We start from the raw sequence: 22,708 nt of genomic DNA on the forward strand, positions 1-22,708 counted from the left end.
ATTTCCAAATTTAAAAAAAAAAAAAAAAAAAAAAAAAAAAGGAGCAAGGGAGTTACTCCAAGCTGCAAAATAATGAGTAGTCACACCAGTCACGTTTTTACAAAAAATAATCCTTTTCTGAAAATTGACATGTTAAATACTTTTGGGGGGAACAAGGTTCTAAAAAAATAGATCTACGCACCTTCAGTATATAAGGGTGTTTGTGTGGGCAACGTCTCTATGGACGACCCATTTGGGAAGAAACAAGTGGATGAGGGGGGGGAAAGGGTTTACCAAATGGAACAACGAATCCACGCAAATTCGGAAAACAGTGATTTTTCCATTTACAATTTTTTGCTATCCTGTTTCTACCAGAATTGGCCGCAAACAAAATTTTTGTCCATTCCTGCACACAAAAGTTGGGCGAAAAAAAAAAAAAAAAAAAAAAAAAAGATTTTTTTCCCTCGCATTCGTATATTCATTTTTGGGCAAAACGCAATCAACACATTTGAATAGGTAGTAAGAAAAGAACACATGGAGGCGACAAATCATAATCGCGGCAACTACAAGGGGTCTCTCATATTCGCACACAGGAAGAGGCACCCAAATGGGCAAACCTGCAAAACATCAAAGTAAATGGAAAACGTGGGGAGGTATGTGTTATAATTCTGTTTTGATTGCTATTCTTATGTCTATCCATTTCATCAGGTTTTCCGATATCAGTTTTCCGTTCCTCGTGCGGGACACAGTGCATTTGTACCAATCCGTTTTACTCACTCCCTCGTAGAATGACGCGGCGTTCCATTCCAATTTGGAGATCACCGGGGGGGAAAAAAACCTTTGACTTCTTAAACGGTAAGTAATTTGTTTTGTTATTCTGATCGCGGGGGTGATGTGTATAATATGTGCATCATGATTTATCATTTTGGTTAAAAAAAAAAAAAAAAACTGGAAAAAATTGAACAAAGAACTGCAAAAATGCCGACTCCACATGGCTGCTACTCTGCCGATTTTTACCTTCATGCATGACGGAAAAATTTACAGTGCTGAAAAAAATTAAGAAGCTGATCACGGTGCGGGTGCAAAAGTGGAGGCGAGCAAATTTGTCTCCAGGTGTGTGTATATGAGTGTTGCATTTCCTGCCAAGGCAGACAGGGAAATCCCCACAACACTGCTTGCGCGGGGAAATCTAGCCAAAAAAAAAAAAAAAAAAAAAAAAAAAAAAGAGAAAAAGAAAAAGAAAAAGAAAAAGAAAAAGAAAAAGAAATGAGAGAAATTGCCAAATTGGAAAAATTTTTTAAATTTCTCCATTTTTGACCAAATTGCCAAAGTCGCGTCTGGAACGCCGTAGAGGCGAACCCATCTGGTGGTTTTCGCAAAGTAGGGGAACACACCGGGAAGGGCTTCCCATTTTAGCCTTTCCAGGTAAGTCTATTAATTGAGAGAGGTCCACCGTGGGTACAACTGCAGAGTTGCACAATTGACAAATGGTAAAAGCTCCTTGTGTATATGTCCCCTCCCCCTTGTTCATGACTGAGAATCTGCCTAGAAAACAAGATGAACTGTTGGGTGTGTGTCCTGCTACTCCTCGTTGGGGTGAGGAAGAGCAGAGCAAACGTCGTGGAGGATGATATTTACTACCAGAAGGAGGAAGTGGACAAACTTACCTTCTCCCTTGATCATCGAGTGAGAGATAACTCCATTGAAGAATGGCCGGAAGACACAAATGGGGAAAATGCCTATGGGTATATAAACAAGGCAATAACAAAAATATTCAGGGTAACCTCTGAAGAAGAAAAAAAAAATTTTTTTTCTTTGAACAAAGATTTGAAAACGTGTGATTATATTATCGAAAAGGGGTCCTTAAAGACGGACTTGAAAAATAACAAGTGTTACAAGAAGATCGTCTGTGGGGTTATCCCTCACGCTAATTACCTACAGGGGGAGTCCAAGAGCAAAGAGGGAAAGGAATTAACCCATTGCGCCTACATGGATGACACGAACATTCTTATTTACCACTTGGGGCAGCCACAACTACTGAAGCCAAATGTTATGTACCAAGAAATATTTTTCCAGGAAAGTGAAAAAGGAGTTATCAACTGTCACGGAATGGATATTAGCCTAAGGTATGTAGGCATTCACACTAATGGCAATAACAATTGCATACAAGACTACCTCCATGATCATCTTAAAAATTTATGTAATGGGAAAAAGTTGTGTGAAATTGATTTTAAAATGGTGAAGCATGAAAAATGCATACTGGGATCCAATTTCCTTATCCACGTTAATTACGAATGCGTAGATAGATGCCAACAAAAAGAGAATCAAACGTGTGACATTTACAAAGGGGACGGACGCATAGCTACTTGCAAATACGGGTATAACGCGCTTCCAGGTATTAGTAAAATTTGTGAAAAGAATTACAAGTGTAAGAGTAGGATTTGTTCGGTAAACGAGTTTTGTGACGAGTTAACGGAATCGTGCGTGTGCAAAACTTCTCTTCTTCCGGTGGAGAAAACACAATGTTCATACAAGAACGTGTGTGACGCGATTAAGTGTCCTACAAACTCCACTTGCGTTGTTGACGAGAACACGAAGAAGGGAGAGTGCAGGTGCGAAGATGATAAGTATCTATACAAAAACAAATGCTATAGCATGGAAGAATTGGAGAAACTCATAAAGACACAGACCACTCCTCAGAACAAACCATACAAAAATGAACTCTTCATCCGTTCCGCTTTAAAGCCTGAACATATTTACATGCATTGTGAGGATGGCTATTTCATCGAGGTGGTTAATGCAACTCTCTCCTGTTATCACGTCCCGTTCAGGGAGAACAAAATTAAGTACATCACTGATAGACTGCGGGAGATTTGCAATGGCAAGAGTAGGTGCTTTTTTGGAAACAGTGTGGACAAGGTGGTACCCCCCCTAGACCCCGCTAATACGTGTGGCACGAAGGGAAATATTTATCAGTACGAGTATGTGTGTGTGGGTGCGTCAACCTGGGGCACCTCTTCATCGGCATTGTTACAACTCTCAGTATTGGAACCAGGAAAGCCCCTTCCCTCCACGACTAGGCGCATCATGGAGAAAGGTGCAATTTTTAGGAGCAGGTTCAACAGCCAAATAGAATGTCCAGGGGGATTTATAACAGTAAACAGGGCTCTTCTAAAAGGGGGTGACGGTTGCGAGGATCTCGACCTAACGAATTCAGTTAAGGAGTACTGTGACAAGCTAAGCTCTTGCGATGTCGGATTAATGTACCACTTTGATACCTACTGCAAAAATGATCAATACCTGTTCCTGCACTACACTTGTGTGGACCTATGCACAAGATGTGGCCCTAATTCTTCCTGCTATGGCAACAAGCACAAATATAAGTGCTTCTGCAATAGTCCCTATGTAAATAAAAATAATAATTCCAATTGTGAAGTACCACGAACATGCAATTCCCAGGTATGTGGAAAAAATCAAACTTGCAAAATGATCAATAACAAACCGACATGTATATGTGCAGACAAATACCAAGATGTGAATGGTGTGTGTGTACCGGAAGAGAAGTGTGATCTTCTGTGTCCCTCAAATAAATCATGTTTAATAGAAAATGGAAAAAAAATATGCAAATGTATTAATGGTTTGACTTTAGAGAACGGAGTTTGTATCTGCTCCAATGAAAACCAAATTGAGGATGGACAATTATGTTTGCCGAAAAATAAATGCAAACGGAAGGAATACCAAAATGCTTGTACAAATGAGAAGGAACAATGTGTGTATGATGAACAGAAAGATATTGTGAGGTGCGACTGTGTGGATCACTTCCAGCGTAACGATCGAGGAATTTGTGTCCCAGTCGAGTACTGCAAAAATGTCACCTGCAAGGAAAATGAGATTTGCAAAGTTATAAACAACACACCCACGTGTGAATGTAAGGAAAATTTAAAAAGGAATAATAAGAACGAATGTATATTCAATAATATGTGTCTTGTTAATAAAGGCAACTGTCCCCCTGATTCAGAATGTATTTATCACGAGAAAAAAAAGCATGAGTGTTTGTGTCATAAGAAGGGACTCGTCGCTATTAATGGAAAGTGTGTCTTGCAGGATATGTGCAGGACTGATCAGAATAAATGTTCAGAAAATTCCATATGCGTAAATCAAGTAAATAAAGAACCATTATGCATATGTTTGTTTAACTATGAGAAAAGTATAGCGGGTCTCTCCACTCAGGGGGCTCATACGTGCGTGATGAATAATCCGTGCCTCACAAATAATGGCGGCTGCTCGCCAAACGAGATTTGCACACTTAAAAATAGAAAAGTGGTTTGTTCCTGCGGGGAAAATTATCGTCCCAAGGGGAAGGAAAGCCAACTGGGTCCGATGGCTCAGCGGGGTCAATTAGGTAAACTGGGTCAACTGGGACAATTGGGTCAACTTGGTCAACTTGGTCAACTTGGTAAACGTGGAAAACTGGGTCAACTTGGAAATCCCCCCACACCAGAAGATAATGCATGTATTCCCAAAGCATCCGAGGCGGACCAAACCTTCAGCTTCAAGTACAACGACGATATGGCCATCATTCTTGGATCTTGCGGAATCATCCAGTTTTCACAAAAAAGTGAACAAGTCATATGGAAAATTAGCAAGAGTCATAACTTTTACATTTTTAATTATGAGTACTCATCTGAGGGTATGTTGGAGGCACAAATTGTTAACAAACATACGAGTAGCATTTTGTACTTAAAGAAAAGGCAAGGGGGGAAAGTCTTTTATGCTGACTTTGAGTTGGCTCATGAGGGATGCTCCTATGGAAACATGTTTCCCTACAGTCACTCGATGATGGCTTAAAACAGTGTAATTTTATACGTACTTGGGAGTCTGCTCTTCTGTAACGTTTTAATTTGTACTTGTTCATTTGAACCTTTTTTTTTTTTTTTTCACCACATTGCTTGTCTTCACCCACTTGCAACATCGATTGATTAATCTCTTTGAAGAGAGCGAAAATTGTCACATTAATTGGTTCGATCGCTCCTTTTTTCATATCGACTGAAGTATATTGGGGATCTGTCTCGGGCTAATCCGATAGGAGTGATGATTTACCCCTCCCCCCCCCTTACGACAGAATTAAGCTTCTCCATGTTAGAAACTAATTCTTCTTCCAATTTTCAAACAAGAAATCTTTGCTAGACGTTTTGCTCCTACACACGGTGATTCCATGCTCCCTGCAAGAACTGGACAAGGAGGAGCATTCGTTGGGGTCTTCCAACACGCCATCGATAAAATCCACGAGGATTTCAAAATGAAGATTTAGGTGGTTCACCAATTTGGCATTCTTAATGTAGTGTATATATGGGAAGGTACCTATTCCATGCTGCCTGAGTTTCTTTAAAAAGTTTAACAGTTCGCTGTGGATGTTTACATCGTTTCTGTTCGTCACCTGCTGAGGCGTCGAGTGGAGGAATATTTTCAGTCCGAACTGAGCGACTTTCTCTAAATCCCTGCTTTCAATTTCAGTGTCATATATCTTTTTGTTGAATCCGGGATCTAGGAGGTACATGGAATCGACGTAGGGGAGCAGAAGATGGCCTTCGTTGGCTTCCCTCATCAGAGCGAACAGAACTGAGCATCCCCTGCTGAATCCGATTAAGCAGAGTCTGCGCTTTAGTGAACTCCGTGGTGGTAATTCATCTTTTTGTCCACTCCACCCATGTGCACCTGTGTGAGCCATTTCTACATGATAGTCAGCTTGCGGGGTATCATTAAAAGATGCGGCGTGTCCCTCCTTTCCACCGGATAACTGCTCATCCAATGATAAGAGTAGGGATAACAAATGCTTCACACTTTTGGCTGGCACCACCTCATTGCCGGAATTTATACCCCCTGTGTTTAGGTGATCATGCCTGCTAAGCGAAATATCAGATGGATTTAAAAAATTGGAAAAGGAGGAAAAATGATTTATAAAAATGCTAGGCTTAATAAAAATTAAGTGATCATACAAATACTTGGGGGATATGACCCAGAATAAAGCTTCATAGCTGTAACAGTAATCTGAACATTCGTTTGTTGACTCCAACTTAAATGAAGTGTATATAGAGTTGGTGAAAAAATTTGAATAGTCCCCTGGGAAGAAAATAATGTACTTGCTGGTATGAGATTTGCTGGTTCGTATGGGTTCCCTGTACAGCACTGTGTTGAACCTCTCATTGTAGCCTGCCAAGTTGTGGACGCTGAAGCAGATCGGCATTTTCTAAGAGCGTTCGCATGAGCAGACAGGGGGGGTAAGCAGGATGGTAAGCTGAAAAAGAATGACAGATTTAACAGGGAAATATCTTCCACAAAGCGGATCAGTGGTGGGCCGTCAGTTTTGTGGCAATAACTGCACGAGGATGTTTTTGATGAACGTTGTCCAATCGGGGGGTAGCAGTCGATGGGACCATCAAAAGGGGGAAAAAAAAAAGGGATGACATAAAAATGGGCAAATGTAAAGTAGCTTTCCCATAAGACAAGAAAAAAAAAAAAAAAAAAAAAAAATATTCAGCAGCGTTACGTGCATGCCCAAATGGTCGCGCAAAACATCTCTTAGTGCTAAATAGGACGACAAGGGTACACCAAATATGGGGACGCAAATAACTACTTCGCAATTCGCAATTACGGTTAGGGAAAAAACACAAAAAGTGAAAGGTAAAAGTGAACAAATGAAAGGATAGCACATGTGCATACATGTACACTCAGAGCAACAATTGCAGAAACTGCTTTCTTCATAACCCGCGTTAAGCACATCGTGGGGGTGAAGAAGGATCGGGGAATGTAAACAACTTTTACCAGTCGCCTCCCCGTGCCACGTTGGCACAAAAATCACCTGCCTGTTCATGTAAAAAATGTGCACAATTTTGTTCCCAAGCTGTGGGTGCACACGTAAATTTTTTTTTTTTTTTTTTTTTTTTCCCCCCATTGGTTAGCTAGCTAGTGCGCAACAAATTGCATCGCCTAGTTGAAACGATTTGTGCCGCCTACTTGAATCGGACTTCATCCGCTTAACGCTGTCTCCGCGGCCTACAAGTGGGGACCTGGTCTCTTCGCGGAGGGAGTAGATACTGTAGAAATTTTGCTACAAAGGTTGGCGCATTTGTAGGAAGTTGCACCTACGTGTGTGCATTTTGCCGTTCGCTCATTTGCGCGTTTCTGGTATTCCAAAAAGGCTGTAACTTTTTGCGCGCATACTTTTATTCCCCCCGTTCCCTTCTCGCCTCGCGTGATTTGGCTAATCACTTGAAACTGCTTACGCGCACGTTCCCTAATGGACATTTCCACCGTGGGAGTTCCCCTTCCGCAGCTCGATCGTCTGACTGCCTAGCAGAAGCTTCGCGTGCAGAATCAGAAATCCCTTGTCCGTTTTTCCCTTCGTGGCCGTCATTTGAACCACGCCCTGTTTGTCCATGGCCTGAATAAACACCTTGCTGTTCAGGTAATTTTTCTCATGCACACCAGATATGCTCAAAATTTGAATTGGACTATTCCCCATAATCTTATACAGTTCGTCATTGCCCAGCACAAACTTTTTAACAAAATTTAAACCAAAATAGGAATTTGTATAAATGTAAATTCTTTTAATACCCAAAACTGTAGAAAGGACGAATGCGCAAAAGAGGAATTTCCCCAAATTCTTTTGCTTTTGGCTAAAGGTTTTCTTTTTCTGGTCATATTTATAAAAGTACGAATTGTGTGCAGGATGGCCATGCACGCCATGTATTTCATACTTGTAATGGAAAAAATTATTTACCAAAAGGTTTACACGATTTAGTAGAGATTTTTTTCCCGCATTTTTGTGCTCGTCATCTGTTAACCTTTTTCTTTTAACCATCATTATATTGTTGATCTTCCATTTGTTTCCCTTTCCAATGATGTTTAACATATCCATATGTTTGTTTGGTACTTCCTTATGACGCTGTAGTGTGTTGTCTGCTCCTGTTTCAGCCGCTTGATTATGTTGGGCAGATTGCCCTCCATCTTGGTCACCCCTGCTTGAGATAAAGGATGAAACAAACAAGCGTAGCCTCTGTAGAAGGAGCTTTATTTCTTTTTTTATTAAGTAGGGATTTTCTATATAGTCTGAAATATCTTTCCCTTCTTCATCGTCCAGTTCATCTGAATTGTCGTATCCTTTTTTTCCAGTGTCTTTTTTTACAGCGTTCACATGTAGGTAAATGTGCTCCCCGTTGTGGGATAAGAGGAGTTCACACTTTGCCCTTCCGTTCGATGAATCTATGTTCCCCTTTTTTTTTAAAATTTTTACGCTAGCACTATCCGCGTAATTAAGGTACACCCTTAGGACGCTAACTGCATCGTCGATGTACGAATGACGATTGTCGAAGTTGTTAAAGTACTTTCCGGTAAACACCAGGCCGCTGTTTATGAGGACGAACCATGTGCTCCCCAGACAAAAGGCGAAGGTGTTGTTTTTGTAAAAGTTGAAGAGTTTTCTGTTGATAAACATTTTGCGCCCCCCTCGCCGCAGTGCTGCCTGGTCTGCCTTTTTGCAGTGCACTGGGTTTCGTAGTTCTGCGGGTGGAGGCCTCTTCGCGCGCTGCTATGGAACACATCGTCCTATTGGCTTCGCCACTACTATTTGGCTCCTTCTTCTTGATCGCGGTGGTGTTGCTTTACAGGGGGTCGCAGAACGCAGCATGCATGCCTTTATCGCCGATGCATTCGTTTTACACTTATTCCGTGGTACATTCAGGTACTCAGTCGCGTGAGGTAAATTCTTTGATTCCCTTCATCCTTCTGGTCACTAGGTTCTCCCTTCGAGTGCATTCACAATGTTAAAGTTGCCGTGGTGGTATTAAAAAAAAAAAAAAAAAGGGCGTTCTTTTTTTTTTTTTTTTTTTTTTTTTTTTCTTCCAAAAGTGTATACCGGCAAGGTTGAGAAGGTGCAAACTGTGTTCCTCGTTCATCATTATTTTATTTTATTATTTTTTTTCTTGATTCGTATGCGTGGAGTGCCGATAAATGTACTCGCTTCGGAGACTCCTGCGCAACGATAGAGTAGAGCAACCATGGACCGGTTTACGCTTTTCTTTGTTAAGGTTTCTTACACATCCCACTTCGTTTGTGTTTCAAAATGGAAACCGTGTGCAGAATTTGCTCCGGATTTCCTTTTCTCCAAGAGGGATTTGTTTCCCTGCGCTTTTTGGAAGTTGCGCCAAAAGGGAGGATCCTCCCTATATTCGTGACGGCCCTTTTTAAAAAAAAAAAAAAAAAAAGTGGTGAACAGAACGAGCGCATTAGCCCATTTCCCGACGTGCGCGCGAAGTGTGCAGCGTTTTTACTGTTTTCTTCCTCAGTTTCATGGCGGTAAACAAAATGGTGCCCTCCTGGCAGGGAGGAGGAACTGTGGCAACCGCGCTAATTGGCATGTATGGCAAACCGGCGAATCGTCAGTTATATTAAATCATAATCAAATTAATAGGGCGAACGCATTTCGTTGGAGGGCCAACAAGATAGATGGGCCACATCACGCATGTCGGTTCGTGGCATATTGGGGAAGTTGTAGAAACGGGGGGGGGAAATGTGAAAAGACAAAAATGTCGAAATACAAAATGGAAGCAATTAGGCGGGCAGACACATGCGCGCACGGCTGGTCCGCCTCATCGATGGTAGTACAACAAAGAGGAGAACAGGGATACCACAAAAAAAAACAGAAAGAAATTCAGATAGGGTGAGCCGTTAATGGAGTTTCGAAGCAGGTAGTAGATGTACGGCAGGCGCTTCTGCTGCTTCTGGAAGCTGTCTTTTTCTGCCGTTTTATTGAACTTGTTTTTTTTGGTGGATAGGCCCAAGTTCTCCATAACGAGGCTATCCTGAACAATGTATTTATAAATGGGGGGGATGATGGCTATTGTTTTTTGATTACGTTTGTGATGCGCCAAATTTTGAAAGGAGAGAGATGTGTGTTTTTTTCCCTTGGTGACAAAATTCATGTAAATATATTTTTTGTTTTTTTTTTTCTCTCTACATTTGTGTAGATATAAAAACATAACATGTTTTGCCATTCTGTGCAAGATTTTTTCATACTTTTTTTTTTTTTTTTTTTTTTTTCTCTTTATCAATAGGTGTTCCTTTCTACCCTTTACTTTGATGTACTGAATGATGTAGCATTTTTTTTTTGACTTCATCCTGTGCTTGTTGCAGATGTGCTTGTAGCTTACGATGAAGTCGTAGAATACGTATTGGAAGAAGTCCTCCACGAGCAGGTGCTTTTTTATAATTTCTTTATTCATTTCTAAGTGGTTACTAAGAATTGAATAGGGGTAGTGCAGGTAGATGTTGTTGTCGTCTTTGCTGTATTTCTCTCCCCTCCATAATGTGCTCTTCCTCTTTTCCTTGGAGTTACCCCCGCTCTGCTTATCCAACAGGTCGTGAATATATTCGTCGTAGGTTCTCATCTTGCTAGGGGGAACGTTCAGGCAGCAGGCGTTCGCGGAGGTGTCCTCTCCCTGCGGCTGATCGGGCAATTCCGGTTGTACATCTTGCTGCTGCTCATCTTGCTGCCGCTCATCTTGCTGCTCATTCCCGCCCGACACCTTGCTGTACGTGTAAAAGCTTCGAATGGACTTCTCTACCGACTTGTTGCGCAACTCTTCCCGCTCCTTTTGATAGTGGAAGTAGTGCAAAATGAAAGGGTAGCTATAGATGGGGGAAAAGGGAGGGAAGGATATTTCCTTTTTTATCTTCTCCAAAAAGATATGCTGTGGGATTTTATAATTCATGTAGTAGTAAGATTTTTTAATTATGTTGTCTACATTCATATCCTCCCATTTCATATTTTGAAAAATGTAGTGCGTTTCTGTGTACATATTATTGTACAGCATGTCCTTCTTCTTCTTGTTGGCTATCTGTATGAGTTCTTCCTTCTTGTGCAAAATGATAGAGCTCGTGAAATAGATTATAAAGATGCCATCGTTTGAGAGAAGTGTGTCGAAAATCCTGGCTAGCTTCTCAAACTCTGTGAACACGTGAGAGTAGTATGTTACGACCCAACTTAGGCAAAAGAAGAACTCTGTGCCACTTAGCTTGAGGGAGTTCCTCTTACTGTCCAATTGGTTAGTATCATTTTTGGAGTTAATCTGAGCCTTTTCCCCTTTGTTGGCGCCTCCTTCCTCGTTGTTGTGGGATGGACCCACCACACTGCCCCTGTTACTTCGATTCACATATTTCATATTTTCATACTGTTGCTCCTTTTGTAGAAGACAAAACACGTTGTACACATCCTTGTCCATGTATTTGAGGAGCAAGCCGATGCTTTTGAAGGTGTTGTTAATCGACACGTCCAACGATAAGGTCAAATAATCAATCATATAAAAAAGGAGGAAACGTTCACATAGGAGGTAAACGATGTACTCTTTTTTTTTCTTCTTCTTTTTATACTTTATGTATCTATCCAGGTTAATATTATTTAACAGGCATATTTTTTCGATGTACTTTTCCTCCATGAGGAACATGTCAAAAATATTATTTTGGAAGATGTCTCCCCTGATGATTGCTTCCTTCCGCTTCGGGGGAGATAACTCTCTATTTGTCTCACTATCTTCTTCATTATATGAAATGTGGGAAGAGATGTTCCACCCCTCCTCTGATGAAAAAACTCCACTGGTAGATCCATCCGGGGGATGATGCCCATTATACTGACTTGTCAATTTTGAAAAAATTGAATCACAAATTTTGTTTACAACAAACTTGGATATGAAGTGCTCCAAGAAGACGTACTTTTTATATCTCCTCAAAAAGTTATGGAAATATAAAGTAACGAAAACAAGACAAACGTCGTGTACCCCTTGTGCGTAATAAATTTTGTTCGAGTGTTTATACAAAATACTACAGATGACATTTTTTAAAATATATTGATATTTTTTTTTTATTTCGTATATATTGTACTTGTGTATGTTCCATGTGTTTACACTTCTTTTAACGTCTTTCTTCACTTGTACTCTTTCATTTTCGTCAAGGAGGACACTGTCAATAATCCACTTGTTAAGGTTTGAATTAAAGTTGTAGTTATTTTCAATGTTATATTTTAAGTAGGACAAAATATTGCTTTCTTCTCTTTTTTGATTTTTTCGAAGGATATAATCCACTATGTAGAGGTCAACCTCCAACATGTTTTTATAAATGACCTTATACAATTTTATAATAAATTTTATGTTTTTTGTTTTATCATAATTATTTTTCTCCTTATCAATATTCAGCAGAAAATGAATGATTTTTTTCGTCTTCTTTTGTATACATCTTTTTGCCTTTTTCTCTATATCATGCTTGACAATTCTTTTTTTTTTTTTTTTGGCGTATTTCTCTTCAGAGAAAAAGGTGAAGGAGTCCTTCGGTTGTACCATCCTTGGGGAAATATTACTTTTAGCTATACTTCCCCTTTTAATGAATGATTTCCTTCTATGTGCTTTAGTCTCCTTGCATTCCTCCCGTATACCGTCAATCGAGTAGGAGCTACTGAATAAATGCAGGGGGGGATAGCGCCCCTTATTCTTACTTCTCGACTCGCTCCTCACAATGCCCATGTCATCTGAAGAGTTCGAGGTGAAGGATAACACGGATGATGCTGTCAAGGATCTTGTTGAGGAAATAAAACTGTCCGATATGTAGAGAGAATTCTCGGATGCGCACTGGTCTACTGCTTCCAAGGCAGGGATACATAACAGTTCCGTCTTGCAGGATGGCGTTGAGGATGTCCTTGATGAGCAACTTCGGCGTTTCCGCGATGCTGACGGATTTGCATTGTGACACTTCTCGTTCTTTTCCTTCTGGTAGAACCTCCTCTTCGCGCGTGTACTTTTACGGTAACGCGAATGGCCATCATGTGAAAATACTTTGTTTCCGCATTGGCTTTCTTTCTTCTCATTTGATTTGGTTTTTCTCATTGAAAGGCGCCCCTCCAGTGGGGCACCTGTGGCAGAGGGTGGCCGTTCCCCTTGGTCAACCGAAGGGGGACCATCGCTTCCTCCCTCATCATTTACCCGGTAGGTGAAAACAAATTCCTTCTTCCGAGGGCACGAAAAATTATCATAATAGTAAATATTATTTTGACTCTGTGCATTTGGAGTAGTCTTTCCTTTGTGTCGTAAATGATCTTTGGCACATGCACGTGGGCGCCAATTACCCGTCCCGTCCTCCTCCTGTATCCATTTTAATTTAAAGTGCTTGACCGAATTGACAAATTTAAACTTGTTCTTATGTTTCATACAAAGGATAGATATCGGGTGATCATTATAATTTTTTTCCTTCGACAAATTAATGTTAAATCCAAGTAGGAGTAGCCACAACTTCTGTCTCAGTTTGTCATTTTGAAATCCTCCTTGTGTGAAGGAGAAAAACTTTATCAATTCGTACAGCTTCTTCTTTTCGTCGGTTGTTACGTTTTCATATATCTTCAGTATTTTCTTTAAATTGGACAACTTTTCATCATTCTTTTCTTCATATTTGTCAAAGTGATTTTTATAAATAGTTATCTTGTCAAAGAGGTACAGCCTATCATTGTCCTTCTTGCTTGGGATGTAGTGTTTATGTACGTACATGCATCCATTTTTCTTTTTAATTTGTATTTTCTTCCTTTCAAACAGTTCATTATCGCTGTAATTTTTTTTTCTATATGTCGAGTATTTTGATTTGCTTTTCTTTTTTTTGTTATATAAATTTTCGAAATCTACGCAGCTGTAGTAGCCTCTTTCCTCCTTTGTCTTTTTTAAAGGAGCTTTCATATTATTCCTGTAGTTGTTTTTTCTGTTGTTGGTCCGTTCATAATTGCTCGCTTGGGGGGTGGGTACATGTAGGTAAGGGGGTTAGCAAAAATGTGCTAACTATTTCGGGCAGATCAGAGAGCAAAAAAAAAAAAAAAAAAAAAAAAAAGTAGCTAGCTAGCTGCATGAACCGTTCAGGTGAAAATTGGGAAACAAATCGATGAACGATTAAGGATTGGCGATGTCTATCTCTGCTTAATGGGTAGTTTACAAAAAAAGAGGCACATATGTATAGTCAAATACAAGTAGGTCCATTCCCCTTTGTTCATGTCCTAAAGTGCCTTCTTCAAATTTTGTGTCAGTTGCAAAAGTGTACACCTTACAACGAATTATATCGCAAGCAATTTTGTACTGTCATAAAATTATGCACACAAAAAAATGAGATTGCCCCCTTTGCCGTGGCCCCAACAGATGAAGCAAGAAAAAAAAAAAAAAGAAAATATATAATATATTTTTTTACATACACAAAATGAGGATGAGGAAGGAACTGGCAAAAAATGTGCGCTCTCCGTCATTCACATGTAAATCCTCTTAAAAAGGAGAAAACACATGCATATACATATATATACATATATATGTACTGTGCGGGGTGAACTAAAAAATAATAATAAAACACACACAAAAAAAATAAAATGAACGACGGGAATGTGAATAACCTAGCAGTCCGCACTCCTGACAAAGATCACAGCCCATGTACTTCACGTGTGCAACGTAACTCTGGGAGCCCACATTTCGCACGAATGGCGAATGAATATAAGGAGCAAAAAGCGTTGTCTATTCAAAAAAAAAAAAAAATAAAAAGGACAAGCGCACAATTCATGCTAATTCTGTGTAGATATGCCATACAATTTACTCGTCAAAAGTACAGACGCTTCGACTTATGCAAATGTGGTTGCATAGTGGTAGGGAAATGGTTATGCACACAGATAGGTACTGGTACATAGGTACGACTGTACTTGCGCACATGTAGGGCACATGTCCATCACCGCAGCGTTTTGTATTCCTCCAAATTGTTGGTACTCACATGAACAAACAGGTTCTAACTCAGCGCGTCTGATTTATACAACGGGAGAAACACCCTTAGGTTGTGCTACGCTCAGGAAGATTGCTCTCCTGACGGGGTGATCACCGTGTGTAGATAAACACGTTCATAACTGACACACCACAAGTAAAACACATGCACACTCTCTCGCATTATTCTGTATGGGTAACGTTGTTTGCTTATGTTACGTATTCAAAGGAAGCATGTATTTTTCCCTGGTGAAAGATTCCAAGGATTGCTCTGTTAAGACAACTCTAACAGTGTTATGTAGTTTTCCTTCCACTGAGGCGATTACTGTGTAGATGTGTTAAGATAACTGAGTTTATTTTTTTTGCAGGTGTCTCGCTGAGATTCGACATGTAAGGGTATTTTCACAAATGTATATACATGTGTACATCCTCAAAGCATGCGAGGATCATAGGTGCTTCGTTAGAGAGCACTTGCGCTAGTACCTAGACTAAGTACTTCCACAAGTACCCGCGCCAAATATATATGCACAGCGGTGAGAATTCCCACAGGGTGTAACCACGGGAAGGCATATCTTCAAATGATTAGGCAGGTCCACGAACAGAAAAACTAGGGATAAATAAAAATAGTATGTATTACGTCTGATGGGTCACTTAAAAAAAATAAATTTTCTCATTTGTGTGAGTGCAATTTTGCCTAGGTGAACTTTTTTCTTTCTCGGGAAAATAAAAAAAAAAAAAAAGCGAAATAAAATAAAAAAGTTAGGAAACGGTGGAATGGTCAAGGGTAAAGAGGCGAAACACCAGAAGGCAAGCTCACATTTTATTTTGATGAGAAGGTTAAGGATCACCCATAATTATAAAATGCACTCATGCAAAGTGACAAAAAAATGGATAATACACGTTCGTACATGTATTATTCATATGTACCGATAAACACGAATGTATAAAAAGTATTCAAGGAACTTTGGGCTTCACTTCCCTCCTTTCCCAAAAAAAAAAAAAAAAAAAAAAAAGTTTCCCAATTGTCAAGGCACCCACATGTTCTCCCCCAGGATTCACGCAAAAAATTTTTTTTTTTTTTTAATTTTCCAAGCGCTTTTCCTTTTCCGTCATTTATACGTATCTTTCTGTTAAACCTTTAAAAGCGAAGGGGGCAGCACCAGAAAGAAAAAAAGAAAAAAAGAAAAAAAGAAAAAAAGAAAAAAAAAAAAACAATAAAGAGAAGCACATCGTGACGCAAAACAAACACTCCCTTTTAAAATATTTCAGTACGAAGATATTTTTCTCGTCCGCTTTACTATTCGTCCAAGTCTTTCTGTTCGCATTTTATTTCCTTTTTCACGCTCCGTCCCCGTTCTGAGTATTTCCAGCAGAATGCCGCTAAACGTACAGGTTAATTTTCGCCCTGAGTTGCCGAGCAAAGAGTCACTGAACTGAACAATCAGGGAAGAGAAATCCTTTGCTCGGACATACATAGGTACATACGTGCATACCTTCTCATAACCCCATTGTGTACCTTTTTATTTTCTCTTGCGAACGCAGGGAGGAAAGAAGAAGCCTTTGAAGGCCGCCAAGAAGGGACCCGTCGAATTGACGGAAGAAGAAAAAGCTTTTAAAAAGGAAATGGCCGAGAAGAAAAAGTACGTCAGCAGCTCTCCACCGCATGTAATTCGCGGGACGAGTGAACACATATATAGACACTACGCTTTAGTGGCGATTTATTTTTCTTCAATAATGTATTCCCGGAGATGCATGTTACATCGGGAGTGTCGTTTCCGTATTGATACACTATGACATGCACATATGTCTTACATGTATATGTACGTTATTAGTTGCTCCTGCGTAACTACACATGTTTACTACTCCTGTTTCCTCTACCCATGCTTCTAATCCATCACACTTTCCCCGCAGAGCCGAAGAAGAAGCTAAACAGAAATTGTTGAAAGCCAAAAAGAAGTAAACACCTATCTTAATAGCTATAGAGAACAAGCAAAATGCTTAAGAAAATTCGAACGAGTAGTGAAACCCCTTTGGTCATTCAGCGGAACCTTTTTTTTTTCGGAGAGATAACACAGACGAGAAGCTGATCATACGGGAAGTCCTGTTTAAAGCAGACCACATTTGATGCATTATTTTTTTCTCTTTTTTTTTTTAATTTTTTAAGTTTAACCGTATCGTAAAAAATGCGCAAATGTGTGCACAACGCAGGCAAAAAAAAAAAAAAAAAAAAGAAATTTCCATCTGATTGTTGAACTTCAGCCCGAGAAACTTTTATGTTGAGAATGGGAAGACGAAGAAGACGCTGTTTATCTGTCCACTTATTGCAACAAAATTTGTGTCAGTTCTCATCAACATAAAAGGAAAACTACGTCCATGTACACATGTGTATAGTATGTATGATTCCTCTGTAAAAAACTATTTAATGAATTTTTGACCGAAGCTGAGGTGCTCCTACTCGGCAACGAGGGGTAGCCCTTCTGCGCCGACCAACAGCGAGATTACGTCTATGGAAGCCCCACGTTCGGAGCTCCATGTAGAGATAAACGAATGAAGTGCCACAAGCTTATAAAGGCAGCATATTGATATATACGCATAACTCCTCTGCGCGTTAATGAGAACAATGCAAACCCTGATGTGGGCACCTCTTTTAAAATATCACCTCTCCATGTGTGGCACTTTTAATTTGGCATTGTTCTTACTTTATATATAACACATGAACAAGGAGGATTATGTTACTTATCCACCTCATTCTACTTAGCTACTTATAAAAAAAAAAAAAAAAAAAAAAAAAAAAGCTCTCGTAAAACTTAATTTAAAAATTTATGACGGGATGATGGACCGCACTTTTTTTTTCCCCCCAGAGTTGGGGGATATTTACCTTTTTGACAATCCCCCCACAGCAGGAAAGCAACGGGCCCAGTATGGATGACGGGTTCCATCATTTGCTAGCCTTGGAAATTGCTATATTTTTCTAACACAGCTTTTCCAAGCACCTCGTTTGCATAAACGTGAAAAAGTCTTCTTATGGAAATTTTTTTTTTTTAAATTCGGTATGAGCGTATCCAAATATTGGCATAAAATGAAGGTTCATCAAAAAAAGATTTTTTTTTTTTTTTTTTTTTTTCCTAAAGTTGGGAGGTAGAGGAACCCCCACGAACCTAATTAGGGCCGTATATTTTATATGATACCCCTTTATCACCGCGAATGGGTGAAGTTGTTGCTAGAAAAAAAAGAGAGGCATATGTACTATTTTATGTAGCACGCGGTGCGACGGAGTAGTGGGTACACAGTAGTTTTATTACCATCATCATGGTCATGTTTAAATGGAAAGGGGGAAAAAAAATGAACACTGTTCTTAGCACCGTAATAAGTAGCTCTACCTTTTTTTTGCTAAAAAAAAAGGAATGGTAAAGGGCAGTGGTAGCCTGGGAATAAGCCAAGCGGTTGAAGGAATAAAGTGAGTAAAAAAAAAAATAAATAAATAAATAAAAAAGCACCATAAATTAGGCGGCGCAAAGCTATAGTGTGATGAGAACTGCATTCGGGGAAATGCGAAAAATAAAAAAAGAGGTCACAGTGCGAAAACGCACGTGAAGGTCAAAAAAAAAAAAAAAAGGCATACATATATTCATAGGAAATATAAAAGCTTCACAGTATTATACGAATTTTATGGAACGCGCGAACGGTGGCTTTTATATATTTGTTATGTATATTTATTCACCTGTGGCGTGGTAAATTATTTAAAAAAAAAATTCAACATGTACAGTCAATTATGTACTTTTGCGAATACAGCATAAGCAACACTCGACGAAAATTTGCAAACGTATCATAGTTAATTTTTTACTTTAGCCGCTCGCGCAAACTTATAACTGTAACATCGCTTGTACAACTTTTTCCATCGAGCGTGTTTCAACTTTCTTACTTTCCAAACATCCCAACTTCCCCACTTCAAACCTTACGAAGCAACTGGCGAAAATAAAATGGCGGTAGGAAAAAACAAAAGAACGTCAAAGGGAAAAAAAGGAGGAAAGAAAAAGGTTACGGATGTTTTTACGAAGAAGGAGTGGTATGACCTCAAGGCCCCCAAAATGTTCTTGGTCAGAAATTTCGGAAAAACCTTAGTCACAAAAACCATTGGAAAAAGTAAGTTCCCGGAGGGAGGAGTTGTGGCGAGGGCGCGCCATCTACACGTGCTGCTAGCCAAATTGTATCATTAATTTTTTTTTTTTTTTTTTCCCTTGTTCATACGGAATTGTGGCTACATACATTTATACCAGTCGTACGTGGTGTTGAACAATGTATCGACAAATGAGCTTTTCTGATTCTATGTCGATTGGATATGCTGGAGATAGCCTGTTTGATATGTCCGTTGCTTGTTTCTTCGTGCGATGGTGTTTCTTTTTTTTCTTTCTTTTTTGACCCACTGTGGTTACAGGCGCGACATTTCCATGTGTGGAGCCTTTTGCTGATCTGTTCATGCGAAAGGGAATACCCGCCTGTGCGCGGAATCCCCTCGGTTGTGGTGTTTGCGCATTGCCGTGCTGACAGCATGAGCGCCTTTACTTTACGACACTTGACTTGATTTCACTGTGCTTTTTTTTTTTTTTTTTTTTTTTTTTTTGCGATGTCCACCCCCGCAGAGTTGGCCACGGATGGCTTGAAGGGACGAATTTACGAAGTGAACCTGGCCGATCTGAACAACGACGAAGACCAAGCTCACAAGAAAATAAAATTGTGCTGTGATCACATCATCAACAAAGATTGCTACACTGATTTCTGCGGTCTCAGCATAACCAGGGACAAGTTATGCTCACTGATAAGAAAGGGATACACCTTAATTGAAGGATACACCGATGTAAAAACCATTGACAATTACCAGCTGAGAATGTTCTGTATTGCTTTCACTAAGAAGAGACCAAATCAGACAAAAACCACATGTTACGCACAGACAAGTCAAATTAAAAAAATTAGAAAAAAAATGGTAGACATCATGAATGCTGAAGCGAGCAAAGTTTTACTGAAAGATCTTGTGAAAAAGTTTATTCCAGAATCGATTGGAAAGGAAGTGGAAAAACAGTGCAAGAAAATATACCCATTACAGAACGTTTTAATAAGAAAAGTAAAAATTTTAAAGAGACCCAAATTGGACATTTCCAAATTAATGGAATTGCACACAGACTCTAAGGAAGACGCTGGAAAGAATGTCAAGTCTTTACCTGAGTCCAAGGAGGCCACGAACATCCTAAGTGCTGAGTTGAAACATTAGAAGGTTTGTTCCTCCACCAGCTGTAGTTTGTGGGGAGAGTGTATATGAGGGAGATGTATATGTTCTAATCCGTTTTGGTTGTTTTCTTCCCACGCGTTTTTTCCCTCTATCCCAAAGCACACACAAATTGTTGCATGCATATGAGCACTCCCATTCGGATGCTCACCCCGTTTTAACGGTAGTCCCCCCTCCAGTGTACAATGTATCTTGCCCTACCGCATGTGTATATATTTTCGTGTATAGTATACATGTGGGTATGTCCACGCGAGAACGTGTGATTTCTTTTTTTTCCATTTTTTATGAATTCATTAACGGAACGGGACTTAATTTAAAAAAAAAAAAATAATCTTGGTTTTTACGAAAGAGTTTGCACGCACGATGAGGGCTCATGCATTGCTGCCAAGTTGCTATGTTTGGAAGTGGAGAAGGTTGGAAAATGTGTGTGTATGAGCATCGGCGGAGGAAACATACTATGTAGGCGGTTACCCCCACTTGTGGGCATTCCCACCTACTCATTTATTGTTTAAAACAATGTGGCAAGAGCCAATTCGAATGTGGCGCCCAGGCGGCGCCACATGCACCTCTAAGTTAAAGAAAATACACACAGCTTTGCAGTAAACAAGGAGTGTATACGCTATAATTTTTTTTGCATATTCGTTGGCGGGAGCGAACATGATAAATAAGATAAATAAGTGTACATGCTTTCTGGTCACCTTATCATTTGCCAATACTTTGCAATCTTATTAGCAGCGGTTTTAGGTCTGTTGTAGAAGGGATGGTGGGGTGTGGTCATAGGTGGATGTAAAGAAGCGCAGAAGGTCCAACATTTCGCTAAGCAATGTTAAGTATCTATCTTCTGCGTTGCTTACCTGCCTCGTGCTGATATTGGACATGGGTTTTTTTAAAAATTTCTTCTGTTTTCAAAAGAACGTCCTTAAAAGAAAAAAAAAGGGGAAAAGTTAAACAGTAATCAGTGGGAAGTTGTCCTCATTTGAAGTTGCGCATAACTTATGCATGGCGACTAAGTGGGTTAACGGTCACTTACGTTGAGCATGCTCGAATGCTTGGCGACTTCCAGCGCAACCTTTTCCATCGATCTTTGAAATTCTTTTTTTTTTTCCTCAAGGATTAAGTTTTTGTTCACGAGAATGTTGTCTTTCTCTTGTCTAAGTTCTACTGTTTTGTTAATTTTTTTTTTTTTTCGCATGTAGTTGTGTAGTAAACATATGTACAGGAAAAAAAAAAAAAAAAAAAAAAGGACAAATGGGGAAGAGGTGGAAAAAAAAAAAAAAAAAAAAAAACTCCATTCATTCATGCATATTAATTACATATTTCACTGTATGATCTTTCGGAGAGGACTTTCAAATCGGCTAACACGTCGAGGATCTCCCGTTCGATGCTTCTGTACTGATTTAAGATTTGTTGGTATTCAGTTAGGAACTGCTCATAGTTCGCTTTATTTTCTACCTCCAGCTGTTTAATGTTTTGAATTTTGTTTTCTCTTTGCTCCTTTAGCGTGTTGATAAGTTTGGCTTTTTCGGCTGCGCACGTATGACGAGGTGGAACAAAGGATAAATGGGGAGTATGCTCACTTGCATATATTCGTGTGTGCACCGGGGGGGGTAACCTTTCGGTGTGACTTAGATACAAAGTTTGGCAGATCAGAGGAGAAGATCGGATGAGCAGACCTTCCCAGGTCAGGTAGACAACGTTATTTCACTGCACAGTGCCATGGGTACCTCCTAGAGGAGACGCACTTCCCCCTTACCTAAGTCATCTTTTAGAGATTCAATTTTATCCCTAAGTTCTTTTGCCTTCAACAAATGTGCATCCTCTTTCTGTTTATTTTTATCCTTCCCCGATTTCATTGTTTCGCAAGTTACGCTTTATACAAAGGGGAGAGGTATATTCGAACAGCGCGTGCAAGGTCCCAAGAGGAGTATGTTATGATCTGTGTGCGCACATATCTCCAGGGAGGGAAATCTACAAAGCTCACATAAGGATCATTCACTGGTATGCGCGGCAAGGAAGTGGCGTGCATACGTATCATCCGTAGAAAAAGGATCAATACTGCTAAAATGAAAAGATGCGAATTTGACCAACAGGACAAAGATACTCGTGGGGGTATGCACTTCTTCGCCCGTTAGGAACAATTAATTCTAGTACATTCTCCCCCCATTTTGGAAACGGGAGACAGAGAATGGCATAATTGTGAGTGAAAAAAAAAAAAAAGACCAACATATAATGGCCCTGCGGATGCACATCCACTTTGTACCTTCCGCGAAACGAAAGTACGATGTGATTTTTCTATATTTGCGCTTGAAGTTTTGGCGAAAAAAAAAAATCATTTTTATTTTTATACCGATAATTATCCTATTTTTATGCGAAGAGTGATCATGTGAAAGAAAGGCGAAGAATCTCCCTAAGTACCTTAACCCATATATCGTGTGTCTTCCCCGCAAAGGTATTTGTGACACATCCTGTTGGGTAGGACAAACTGCCATTTTAGAGAAAAGGATAATCCACTAACGCACTGTGTAAACAAATTCGCGCAGGGATGTACCCGTATAAAGGACATCCCCCACCTTGCTTAACTTTGACGTCTTAAGGGAAAATAAATTGAAATGATGGGGATGCCCTATCTGCA

General features: G+C 39.7%; 7 protein-coding genes across 7 annotated transcripts; 3 read left to right on the forward strand and 4 right to left on the reverse strand.

The window, feature by feature from the left end:
• Nucleotides 1–1,536: 1,536 nt before the first annotated feature.
• PKNH_0817000 (protein RIPR) lies at nt 1,537–4,827 on the forward strand (the record flags this gene model as incomplete). Its single annotated transcript, XM_002258774.1, has 1 exon — nt 1,537–4,827. One exon carries the CDS (start codon nt 1,537–1,539, stop codon nt 4,825–4,827), a length of 3,291 nt encoding a protein of 1,096 aa, XP_002258810.1.
• A 298-nt stretch (nt 4,828–5,125) lies between these two features.
• Nucleotides 5,126–6,223, reverse strand: PKNH_0817100 (conserved protein, unknown function; the record flags this gene model as incomplete). Its single annotated transcript, XM_002258775.1, has 1 exon — nt 5,126–6,223. One exon carries the CDS (start codon nt 6,221–6,223, stop codon nt 5,126–5,128), a length of 1,098 nt encoding a protein of 365 aa, XP_002258811.1.
• A 1,050-nt stretch (nt 6,224–7,273) lies between these two features.
• Nucleotides 7,274–8,473, reverse strand: PKNH_0817200 (conserved Plasmodium protein, unknown function; the record flags this gene model as incomplete). Its single annotated transcript, XM_002258776.1, has 1 exon — nt 7,274–8,473. The coding sequence occupies one exon, from the start codon at nt 8,471–8,473 to the stop codon at nt 7,274–7,276; it is 1,200 nt and encodes a 399-aa protein (XP_002258812.1).
• Nucleotides 8,474–9,626: 1,153 nt separating this feature from the next.
• PKNH_0817300 (conserved Plasmodium protein, unknown function) lies at nt 9,627–13,745 on the reverse strand (the record flags this gene model as incomplete). The annotated part of the gene is made up of 1 exon (XM_002258777.1): nt 9,627–13,745. The coding sequence occupies one exon, from the start codon at nt 13,743–13,745 to the stop codon at nt 9,627–9,629; it is 4,119 nt and encodes a 1,372-aa protein (XP_002258813.1).
• Nucleotides 13,746–16,169: 2,424 nt separating this feature from the next.
• PKNH_0817400 (translation machinery-associated protein 7, putative) lies at nt 16,170–16,755 on the forward strand (the record flags this gene model as incomplete). The annotated part of the gene is made up of 3 exons (XM_002258778.1): nt 16,170–16,187; nt 16,338–16,435; nt 16,707–16,755. 3 exons carry the CDS (start codon nt 16,170–16,172, stop codon nt 16,753–16,755), a joined length of 165 nt encoding a protein of 54 aa, XP_002258814.1.
• Nucleotides 16,756–18,775: 2,020 nt separating this feature from the next.
• PKNH_0817500 (40S ribosomal protein S3A, putative) lies at nt 18,776–20,061 on the forward strand (the record flags this gene model as incomplete). Its single annotated transcript, XM_002258779.1, has 2 exons — nt 18,776–18,938; nt 19,436–20,061. The coding sequence occupies 2 exons, from the start codon at nt 18,776–18,778 to the stop codon at nt 20,059–20,061; spliced, it is 789 nt and encodes a 262-aa protein (XP_002258815.1).
• Nucleotides 20,062–20,778: 717 nt separating this feature from the next.
• PKNH_0817600 (conserved Plasmodium protein, unknown function) lies at nt 20,779–21,929 on the reverse strand (the record flags this gene model as incomplete). Its single annotated transcript, XM_039113983.1, has 5 exons — nt 20,779–20,822; nt 20,931–20,994; nt 21,107–21,237; nt 21,390–21,602; nt 21,830–21,929. 5 exons carry the CDS (start codon nt 21,927–21,929, stop codon nt 20,779–20,781), a joined length of 552 nt encoding a protein of 183 aa, XP_038969616.1.
• Nucleotides 21,930–22,708: the final 779 nt, after the last annotated feature.

This window comes from Plasmodium knowlesi (genome assembly GCF_000006355.2).
Source record: "Plasmodium knowlesi strain H genome assembly, chromosome: 8".
NCBI lineage: Eukaryota > Apicomplexa > Aconoidasida > Haemosporida > Plasmodiidae > Plasmodium > Plasmodium knowlesi.